Raw genomic sequence first — 12,332 nt, forward strand, 5'->3', positions numbered from 1 at the left:
GATAGTCTCGTAAATGGTTATAAAATAAATCATTGTTTAAGTTGCTGCATCGGTTTCTAATACGAGTTTGAACTACATTATAGAATCGTTCTCCTATTAGATAAAAAGACGGAACAATTGGAGATTTAAATTTACTTTTCAATTTGCTCTTAAAAGATGTAAGTGTGTTAGCATTGCGTGTCGGGAGGTCAAGGTTATTCCATAGTTTTACTGAATCGGGTATAACTGATTTTGAGTAAATTTCGAGACGTCTAGGCAATGTTACAAAATTAGTGTTGTTTCTAAGTTCATAGTTGTTAGAATTGTGAAACTGTTGGAGGAAAAATGTCTATAAGGTAATCTGGAAGCAGTCCGTTATTTCCTTTATAAGCTAATATTAATTTCTGCATAATTCTACGGTCTGCAAGAGAAACCCAGCCAACTTCAGTTAATAAATTTTGAATGGAAACGGAACGAGTCAAACCAGTAACAATGCGAGCTGCTTCATATTGAAGTTTTTCTATAGTGTCCTTTTCATATTGAGTACAGCTATCCCATACAACTGAAGCATACTCGAGTAGAGGTCTTAGATACGATATATAAATGTTGTTGAGGGTAGACCTTTTAACTTTGAATTTTAACATTCTCATCAAGCCGAGTACTTTTGAAGCTGAGGAAGTGATATTGTTTATATGGGTGTGCCAAGAGCCATCATGACTTATTGTAAGACCTAGATGTTTGTGATCGTCAACGAAGTTTAGAGGGGAATTATCAAAGGTTAACGAAGGTTGAGCTATATCTCTAAAGGAGAAAAACATGACTTCAGTTTTAGAAGGATTGAATTTTACAAGCCATTGATTTGCCCAGCTGGAAATTTTTTCTAGATCTGAAATTAAAACAGTTTCTATATAAACGGAGTCTGGTGAAGATATAGCAAGTGAGCTATCATCAGCGAATAGTCTAGCGGTACTTATAACAGAATCAGCAATAACATTTACGTATACAAGAAAAAAAAGAGGGCCCAAGACCGATCCTTGAGGTACGCCTGCAGTTAATAACCTACTACATGTATTTGAAAATGATTGCCCTACAAATACTTTTTGCGATCTATTTTCCAGGTAATCTGTTATCCAATTGACCAAGTTTCCTGATATACCATACTGCTTCAGTTTAAATATAAGGCCTTTATGCCAAACTCGGTCGAAAGCTTTCGATATATCACAGAAAACCATACAGGTTGCTTTCTTCTCGTCTAAAGATGTACAGATCTGGTTATATATATCTACAAGTTGGTATACAGTGGAGTGTCCAGGAAGAAATCCTGACTGATTTTTATATATAAGATTATTAGTGTTTAGATGATTGTACAAATACTTAAAAATCACTCGTTCCATTACTTTACCTACGCAACTGATCAAAGAAATTGGTCTATAGTTAGATGGTAAAGATTTTTCTCCTTTCTTATAAAGCGGCATTACATTAGCAATTTTCCATGAAGACGGGTATCTATTTACGATGAGAGATCTATTGAATAAAAAGTGGCTTGGCTATGGTTTTTTCGAACATCCCTTTAACATTTTATGACTAATACCATCAGGCCCACAGGCTTTGTTGACAACTAAGTTATCTAAAACGTCAATTACGTCCTGCTCAGAAATAGTAAAGTGGGAAAGAGTTGTATTAGACTTTGCAACAAACTCAGGTAGAACAGAATTGGAATCGTCGAGAGTTGATACTGATACGAAGTAATCGTTCAAAAATGTAGCTTTATCTACGTCAGAAATAGCAGTGTCATAATTTTCGTTTTCAAGGGGCGGAATTTCTTCTTCGGCTTTAGAATTTTCTTTGTCTAGCATTTTTACTGTTTTCCAATACTGTTTAGGATTTGTAGAACTTAAATCATTCATGGAAAATTCAAGAGTATTATAAAATTGTTTTCGTAGGTGTTTTTTCATATTATTGACACTATTTCTTATTTTCTTGTAACATTGCTAATCTGATGGTTTCCCAGACTGGATAGCAATTCGCTTTAAACGATCACGTTTCCTAGATGTAGTACGAATAAATGAATTGTATCAAGGTCTGTCGTTGGGGTGGATTTGTACAATTTTAGAAGGAATGCATGTTTTAGCTAGATCTAAAAATGTTTTTTCAAAAAAAGATGTGGCTACGTCTAGAGAGTCTGAGTTAAGAGCTGACCAATCAGTGGCGTTTATCGAGTTATTTAACTTTTCAAAATCGGCTTGGTGGTAGTTCCACACTCCGCGGGTGTAACATGTCCTGGCCTGGAAACTGCTTTTTACATAAACATAAGTAGCAAAGTGATTGCTTATATTTGACGGCGTTTCAAAAACTCCAGAATCCAGCGGTATTACAGTATTTGTTAATGCAATTACATCAATTAAGGTGCTTGTACTGTGTGTTATTCGAGTTGGTGTATTGATTACATTTGTCATATTATTAAGAATAAGTATGTCTCTAAATTTATGATTTGTTACATTTAACTGATCTTCGTTTATATCGCCAAATAAAATAATATTATCTGATATTTCTAAGGCCTGGTCAACAAGAACATCACATCTTTGCCAGAAGTCGATAGCAGAGTTTGGTGGCCTATAGACTGTAGCAATAATAAAGTTTTTATTATGATCTTTTATTTTAATACACAGAGATTCCAGTAAAATAGCTTCAAGGTCATTTAATCGTTTTGGCTGTAATCCTGAATTACAATATACTAGGATACCAACCACTAGGATTTATTTATCATTAGCTGTCTTCTGAAAATATGTCCTTATTTGGAAACAGCAAATGATAAGCTAAATTGCACTAAAACTACCCTTGTTTATTTTTAATTATGATACGTTATAAGACATTTTGTGTCCTACCTTGGTACTGTTGCTCTGCAGGGACAGTCCCAAGTATATTTTATTACTCACTTTAAGTATTTCATTTTACTTATTTAAAATCAATGAAATATGCAAAGCGTCAGTCAAACAAACCTGAATAATAAGTTCATTTAAAAGCACAATGTTTAGTAAAATAAATCCCCAGCAGGTTCACGATATGGCACACGCTGTATATTATAATCGATCAAACGGCACACACGCAGGCTTCAAGAAATGAAAAGACAAATTAATAGTTTGATACGATGCCAAACAAGAGAAGGAACAATAAACAAGACATACAAGTTACAAAACACAAGACGAGACAAGTTTTAGGAAAATCTGTATCAACATCAAAATGGTTTCGTTTTTCGTCAGTTACCCATTTTTCGATTTCTCAGCTCATGATGTTTATATGCTACATTGTCAATACATGACAGATATATTTTTCGAAAGACCAGAAATTTTCGAACCAATTAAAGCTAATGAGAGATACAGAACTGTCACGGCGTGGTGGCGGTATTTTATCTGTAATGGCAGTAGATGCGGACTTACCTGCATTCGTAAAATTTATGGAAAATCAATAAGAAAAAATTTAAAGGTACAAATGGGAGTTTATCATTAATAGATTACTCAAGATTTGTGTAAACACTTTAAAAGTAATATTTTAATTGTGCTGTCATTGTTTCAGTGAAGTTCATTTAATATGATATTCACACAATGCGCTATCGATACTTAATGCATACACAGGCTATACATGAACAAATTTGAAATACATGAAAGTAGGTGTTAAATACGATGTAAATAGATGTACAAAAAAGAAAATTTTACAAAGTTTTTGATGAGTATGTTTACAACAAAGGACATCTTAAAACTGAAATAAATAAAAAAAAAAGGTAGTACCATATTTAAATTGCCTCGTTTAAGAACAAAAACTTAAGGTATTAAATGGACCCGTCAATTTTCGCAATTTAGTAACCCAATGCCCGTAACTCCAGAGTAGCTAAAACAATCCGCATGAGTATCGAACTTGACCGAGATATTATGCACATAAAAAGTGTGAACACTGGATGTGAACACTGGATAAGAACTGCTGAAGTTAGAGAGACCGACACCTTCCTCCGTCACTGATGATCCCATATTTTCCGTTTCACATGCGTAGAAAAAAAAACAAGACAAGGAGACAAGGCGACAAGAAACGACCAAACAATACAAAAAATCAATATCAGGCAAAAACAGAAACAAGACCATAGAACAAGTCACAAGTCACAAGACAAGGAAGGACACAAGACAATAAATGAAAAGGCAAATTAATAGTTAGATACGATACAAGACAAGAGAAAAAACAATAAACAAAGAAATACAAGACAAGGCAGTTTTTAGAAAACAATCTGTATCAACATCAGAATGGTTACGTTTTTCGTCATTTACCCATTTTTCGATTTTTCAGACAAAAGTTGTAACTCAGTCTGTCCAAATTTCAGAAGCTGAATGTTTTGCGAAAAAAAAGTATTTGTTATTCTGTTCTATACTAAGAATTCCTAATATGTCACGTTATTTCCAGTATTTTACGAGTTGATTTGCGCAAAAGCAGCCATCACCAGTGCTTTGATTTTTTTATTTTGGATCACGAACCACAATTTATTTTTCATTAGCTGTCGTCTGAAAAATATGCCCTTATTTGGAAACTGCACTAAAACTACCCTTGTCTATTCTATTTTTAATTATGATAAGTTATCACTACGGGGAATCGCATGATCAAAATAATCTCTAAAACTACCCTTGTCTATTCTATTTTTAATTATGATAAGTTATCACTACGGGGAATCGCATGATCAAAATGATCTCTAAAACTACCCTTGTCTATTCTATTTTTAATTATGATAAGTTATAATACATCCTACATTGGTACTGTTGCTCTGCGGGGACCAGGTATATTTTATTACTCACCTTACTCAGGTATTTTATTTTGCTTATTTGATAGCAAACACAGATATAGCATAGCGTATCTTTCAGACATAAGTTCAATTAATAGCACACATGATCCCCCTCGGTTCAAGATATGGCACACGCTGTATATCGTAATCGGTCGATCGATTAAGTTCATAAAACGGCACACAGGTAGGCTTCACGGATGGCTGCCAACGATACTATGATTTAGAACAAACGGGTATATAATCTCTATATTTGTAAAACAGAGAGGAAATAGCTTAAAATATGCTGAACGGGTACATTTGTAACAGTTTAACAAACAATATAGTTATAGGCAAACAGCAAGCTATATAAAGGGTGATATAACACCTGTTGTTAGATTAATATTGACTGGTTTGGTATTAACAGTTCAACAGAGGGAATATATTGGATTGACCTACATGCGTCAATAGACATTTACAATTCTTTAAAATTCAAAGTTCATTTTATTTAACACTAAGACAATAAAAAAAAACTGTATGTTCGAGCTTTAAGAAAACAAGGCGAATATTTTGTTGTTTTGGGTGTATGTATGGATTTGTAAGAACAAAGGAATAATGCATAGCGGTAAGTATTTTTTTTCGGCGACGCCGTCTAAATTCGTTTTCGTTACCTATGCCACGTGACTTCAGTTTGCAAATCAAACTACTTGATAACGCATTATAGATAATTTATCAAAATGGAAGATTTATGCAACACTCTGCCTGATTGGACGAGAGTGTCAATTTCTTTCACTCTGTTGATTGTGCTACGCTGAGTGAAATGTAGACAAAGCGTTTATCCTAAACGACGATGTTCACAGTTTTAAAGCTAACTTTGGCTCAGTATATTTAGCAAGAATATTGATATATCTCAAAATGATAAGTAAGTTTAATAAATATGATAAAAACCTGTTCAAATACCAACATATATCAAATTAAAGAAAGAGCTGAATACGGTCTGCGTATCACATGAATAAGGGTGTGATAAGAGTCTTTTATGTAGAGAAGTGCTTTTTAAAAGATTTTCTTTGTTACAATTGTCGTCTGTATATGAAAAGGTTTCTTGCTTTTTTGACTTATTCAGATTGCATATTAAAATGAGTACTTGTTTGCTTTGATATATTTGTTATAAATTGTTTTACTGATTTATTATATATGAATATTTTTCTTTAGTATGGTATGCAAATATTGAACTCAGTTAAAATCTGTTTTATTATATATATGCTATATAATGACTGAATCTCAATACACTGAAATGAAGGTACGCTGCATACAGTTTATCGATGTGATATGACTACGGTCAAACTTTGCTTATGAAACAGAAATATTGAAATAATTACAATTGTATGTTTTGCTTGACCTTTACATTTTTATTGGTGTGACGTCATTGTCCAAAGATTCATGAATAGCGAATATGCATTTGTTAAAGCGGGATCAGATGGCCTATTTTAGACATAAATAAAAATAATAAATAAAAAAATCCTTTAACTGATTTTTTCTCATGTATTCTAATCAAACTTGATTTGTAGCATCTTTATTAGTCCCGCAGCCAACTTTGTTCAGCTGGGACATTTAACCTTTGTAGGGGCTGCTAGAGCTAAAACTAGAAATGCCTTTATACAGCGTCTCATGAACAGCTTTGTCATACTTGGTCTGGAGCATCATTATAAGGTTCTCTTCCAAATTTATTTATATAGGAACTTGGGCCCTATTAGGGACCACTATAGCTAAAAGTAGATATGCCTTTCTTCGCATTAACCACTAAAATGTTATGGATTTTTATCAAACTCGATGTGTAACAATATCGTAAGGTCTCCTGCTATTTTGTTACAAATGGGGATAGGGACCAATTTAGCTAAAAATATAAACACGTTTAATAACCTCTTCTCATGAACCGCTTCATGAATCTTCATCAATCTACTGCTGTAATTATTCGTCTAAGGATAAACGAAACAAAATTGCAACCCTACGAAACCTTTGCGAAAAAATAAAAGAGAACCATTTAAATTGTTAAAATGCGGTGTTTAGTTTTGCAATTTGAAAAATGTTAGATGAAAGATGAATGTTAGATGAAAAAATCATAAACTTCTTTCCTTATTACAATTCGCCGACCATCATTTTTAAAGATATTTCTTGTTTGGACTACGTGCATTTTAAAACTTATTAATATGTATTCATATTGGACACATATAGGTTTCCTTAAGTAGGGCTTACATAATCATATCCAGCGAAAAATTCTACTTATTTTACCATAACTATCGTTGAGATTTAATTAAATTTAAAATAACACTTCTGCGACAACATATGCCAAAACAAGAATTTTATAGGGATATTTCTGGACCAACAAGGTTATTTTCCAGTTGTATTCAATAAAATCATTAAATGATTTCTTTATTGAATGGCCGTGACCCCGCTATTGTTTCTACACATTCAGCCTTTTTACAGCCGCTTGTGGACACTGTGGGGAATCACATGATCAAAATAATCTCTAAACCAAAGTTATATTTTGAAGAACATGAATAAATTTCCTGTCATGATAAGATATGAAATTTAAACATAGCCTATCATGTGACTAATGAAAATTGTTAAATTATCATGTAGTTGACAATAATGATAGATATCCTGTAATTACAAACACTAAGGAAAATAATAAGTATCAGTTTCTTGAAGTGTTCCAGATAATCAGAAGGTGATTGTGATTGAAATCGTTGTAGTTTTAGGATACATGTATGTTGGCATATGATAGGCTATATTTTAGATTTTCAGCAAAAGATTATTCAATATTATCCCATATTATTCATAAATTTATTTTGGTTTAGAGATTATTTTGATCATGTGATTCCCCGCAGGGGTCAATAATAGCGCTGTTTTTGCTTTTTGTCGTTAAGTCTGTTCAGTCAGGCCCTTAGTTACTTTGTCTGCTGCAAAGGGGTCCGACACGTGTGGGTCACCTTAATATGGCATAATAAATAGTCCTAAGGCACTGGGGGCAAAAACATTGGTCAATAGATATATACTAATCCCCAATGATAACGTGATTCCCGCCGAAACGCGAGGACGAGTCTAATTCATGATAACTGATGAAATAACTATTCATAATGCTTGCACATTACTTGACACGCAATTATTAGTATTTCTTTCATTTCAAATATCCACTAAGTATATGGCAACATAGCTCAGTTGGGTAAAATGCAGACAATAACTGGGTGTAAGCAGATCGTTTTGTGGGTTCGAATCCTCACGAGGGTTGTTTCTTTTCAGATTTTTTTTCCTATTCGTTTTCTTCCGTATTTTTGTTTCTTTCTTTGATGGTTTGTTGACGAGCACGCTTGCGGTGAGCTCGATATAGTCGCCACTTTCAGTGTATGTGTGTGCGTGCGTCCGTCCAATTTTGTCCGGACCATAACTTTGACATGCATGGACCAATCTTGTTTATATTTCGCATTAATGTTTAACACAATGAGAAGGTATGTCATGCGCAAACCCCATTTTTCTGTCTCAAAGGTCAAATTGAAGTTTGTCCGGAGCATTTCTCCTTCATGCATGGTAGGATTTTGATGTAACTTGGCATAAATGTTCATCATTATAAGACGGAGTGTCATGCGTAAGAAGCAGGTCCCTTGGTCCAAGGTCAAGGTCGCACTTAGAGGTCAAAGGTGCTGGTGGGCTCGACATTCTGCCCGTAGGCATACTTGTATTTGTATAATTTATATGTCTTTATATAAGACACTAGTATGTTCATTATTTGCATGGCTAAGTGCATGCATTTATACAATATCATCTTTGTTATGTAATAAACTCTTCTGATCTGCCTTTAGATACCTCTCTGTGGTATTGTCACAGAGCTCATGAAGGAATCTTAATTTTTATGCAAAAGTGAAATAAAAATTAAAAAAAAAAATAAATGTCGGTGCTGAGTTTCGAACCCACACGGGAAAAGATATGTTGAACATGGACTCTATGCTTTACCACTGAGCTAATTCGTAACTGCTACAAAACCTGCAAGTATTTAGATTGTAACATGTTAGGAAAATGTTGAATTCCCTATGTTCCATTTTAATCTATTTATAGTCATGTTTGTAAATATCAAGTTATCGTTGGGGCATAGTAACTGTATCTATTGACCAATGTTTTTGCCCCCAGTGCCTTTATATAAATAAAATTGTCAGTGAGACGGTTCCTCTATACAAGTCACACAAAAGAAACCTAAACCTCCCTGGATGGATAATTATTGTCTAAGACTCGTCGAAGACAAATATCGAGCTTGGAAGAAGTACAGCTTCTCTCGAAAGCATGAAGACTACCTAAAATATTGTACTATTAGGAATAGAGTTACACAAAGTGTAAGGTATTGTAAAAAACTTTATGAAAGAGGAATTTCTCTAGATGTCAAATCTAATCCAAAGTCATTCTGGAAATTTGTAAAACATAAGACTAATGTAAAATCTGGTGTTAATGATTTGAAAAGCTCTGATGGAGAGTGGATAACTGATGACACTGACAAAGCTGAGGAACTAAACAACTTCTTCTCTTCAGTATTTACAAAAGACGAGAGTTTTGAAATGCCAAATTTTGATAAAAATATTGACAGCACTATTACTGATATAGTGGTCACTGTAGATAAAGTCAAATCTCTACTGAAAGCTGTAAATGTTTCAAAATCAGAAGGACCAGATAATATGCATCCAAGATTTCTTAAAGAAACAGCAGAAAGTATTGCTCTTCCTGTTACTATACTATTCAACTAATCCATATCAGAAGGATCTGTTCCAAATGAGTGGAAGCTAGCTAATGTTACAAGTATTTTTAAAAGTGGTGATAAGACTCAAGCAAGCAACTATAGACCTATAAGCATAACCAGCATTTTATGCAGACTCTTAGAAGGTATAATAAAGACATCTATAAGGTCTCACTGTAATGACAATAACATATTTTCAGACTCTCAGTATGGTTTTAGGAACAGGAGAGGTTGTATACTACAACTGCTGAATGTTTTTGATGACTGGTCTAAATTCATAGATAATGACACTCCCATAGATGTTATTTTCCTGGATATAAGAAAAGCCTTTGATTGTGTTCCACATGGTAGACTAATTTTAAAGCTGAAGTCGTTGGGCATATCTGGAAATGTATTAAATGGATCAGCAACTTCTTGAAAGATAGGAAGCAACGTGTAGTTATAAATGGACAAGCATCAGAATGGTCAGATGTCTCAAGTGGTGTTCCCAAGGATCAGTCCTTGGCCCTTTGTTGTTTATATTGTATATAAATGACTTGCCAGATCAAGTAAAATCATACTGTAAATTATTTGCTGATGATGCCAAGCTATACAAGGACTTACACAATCTCCAGGATTTTGAAACAATTCAAGAAGATCTTGATAACTTTGTGAATGGACATCCAAATGGCTTATGTACTTCAATATTGATAAATGTAAGGTCATGCACATTGGAAGGAAAACACCTGTTTTGACTATGAAATGTCAGACAAGAATAGACATGTAAGAAATTAACAGTTGTTGACAGTGAAAAGGATCTGGGAATTCATTATAGAACATGATTTAAAGTTTAAAAAGCATATAAGCCTAACAGTAAATCGCGCAAACAGACTTGTAGGTCTCATTAAACGTTCATTTCTTATCTGAATAGAGAAACTCTATAAATTCTATACAAAACACTTGTTAGACCAATTCTGGACTATGGTAATGTTATATGGTACCCGACACTGAAAAAGGACATTAGGATGATTGAAAATGTTTCAGCGAAGAATCACCAAGATTTTTTCCTGAGTTGTACAATCTTTGTTATGAAGATAGGTTAAAAGAATTGAAATTGTCCACATTGCTACATAGAAGAAACCGCATGGACTTAATACAAGTTTTCAAAATCATAGAAAATATTGATGACATTCCTATGGATGGTATGTTTGAATTTGCAGACAATCAAACCCGAGGTCATAATAAAAAGTTGATAAAACCCAGATGTTTGAAAACGTTTCGTCTTAGATCATTCTGTGTTCGTACAATTGATATGTGGAACAGTTTGCCTGACAATATTATCAGTGCTAATAATGTATTACAATTCAAGACACGGTTAGATAGACATCATGGTAATACTAGATTTGATACCAGTAATATTTATTAATCAACCATCATTATGACTCTACTGTTAACAACCATTTTACACCGGAAGTGTACTAGTAATTTGGTAGAAAAACTCTAATAGACGTAGAAGACGAGTTCCAGGACTCAAGAAGATTCTACAAGACCAATACAAGTTCCAATACAAGTTAGGACTATTTATTATGCCATATTAAGGTGACCCACACGTGTCGGACCCCTTTGGTCTGCTGCAAAGGCACAATGTCTAAATGTGTAGTTATTTTATATGTCAGGTATATATGTACAGTAGTCGATCAATATATCGCCTTTTGTTGCCATTTATTTCATATAATCCTTGAACAGAATTGGGATTGAGAGCGAGGGTTTACATACAATTAGCGGGATATACCCACAGTTGACCGTTCAAAGGCGATGACTTACTGCATGTGTTCCCTATATATCTTTTTTGGGGAGGGCCTATATATCTTTTTTGGGGAGGGATGGGGAGAGAGAGAGTGGGGCTGCGCTTTTTACTATTTCTACTTGATCTTTGTTTTTGTCTTTACCTAAGTCGGCAATCGATTTGAAACTTGAGTTGAAGTGCGACAGAAATTGCCATCCGACTTTGTGCCGGAAGTCGCAGCAGACGACATTTTCCCACGCATGTTATTCCCAACGGATCTTGACTGTTTTTCTTTGGCTTAAGATACAAATTCTGTGGCATAATTTTGATTTCGAAGTCATGGTGGTTGAAGACCTCTGTGTCTCTTCAGGCGTTTTCAAAGGCTTGGACTTAGACGTGCGTTTGCTTGGATTTTCGCAAGCCAAATGGGCAGCTTCAAAAGATGTAAGAAATCGATCTTTTCGTGGGTTTGAGCCCATAGAAGTGAGGAACAAATGACACGAAACGAGAAATCTTATATGATTTATGCTCTCGATTGCATGGTACATTTATAACCATCATTTTTCTTACTCTCATCTTACAAAGCTTGAGTTTTGGAGCCAGTCTCCGAATTCGGCATTTTAGCTCGAATATTCGAAAAATAGATAGAGATACTGCACCCGCCCATTCGTCGGCGTCCCAATTTTGTTAAGTTTTTGTAAGTAAGCTGGTATCTCAGTAGCCACGTACGTGAATGGATTAAAAATTCACAAACTTATTAAGTTTGATTACACTGACTTGCAGTACACAGGTTCCATAACTCAGTTTTACTTTTTCGACAGTTTTGGGTTAAGATTTGGTATGTAAGCTGGTATCTTAGTATCCAGTAATGGGAATGGATTTAAACTTCACACACTTGTTCGCTGTGATGATCTAATATGCAGGGCACAGGTTACTTAACTTTATTTCGGATTTTACAAAAGTATGCCCCTTTTCGGACTCGGCATTTTTCGGCTGGTATCATAGTATAGTATTAA

At 34.3% G+C, this 12,332-nt stretch overlaps 1 protein-coding gene across 3 annotated transcripts in view; it reads left to right on the forward strand.

Annotated features, from left to right (window-relative positions):
* The first annotated feature begins 5,017 nt into the window (after positions 1-5,017).
* The window catches only part of LOC123532480 (ATP-dependent translocase ABCB1-like), a 53,877-nt gene continuing 46,562 nt past the window's right edge, over positions 5,018-12,332 (forward strand). The window contains exon 1 of one of the 3 annotated variants that reach the window (XM_053517129.1): positions 5,018-5,399. In XM_053517129.1, the coding sequence (XP_053373104.1) occupies positions 5,390-5,399 (10 nt within the window). In that variant the 5' untranslated portion in view covers positions 5,018-5,389. Of the gene's footprint in view, positions 5,400-7,267; positions 7,503-12,332 lie in introns of those variants that run through there. The other 2 variants (XM_053517130.1, XM_053517131.1) reach the window with 2 other exon arrangements.

The sequence above is a fragment of the Mercenaria mercenaria genome, chromosome 11 (genome assembly GCF_021730395.1).
Source record: "Mercenaria mercenaria strain notata chromosome 11, MADL_Memer_1, whole genome shotgun sequence".
Taxonomy (NCBI): Eukaryota; Metazoa; Mollusca; class Bivalvia; order Venerida; family Veneridae; genus Mercenaria; species Mercenaria mercenaria.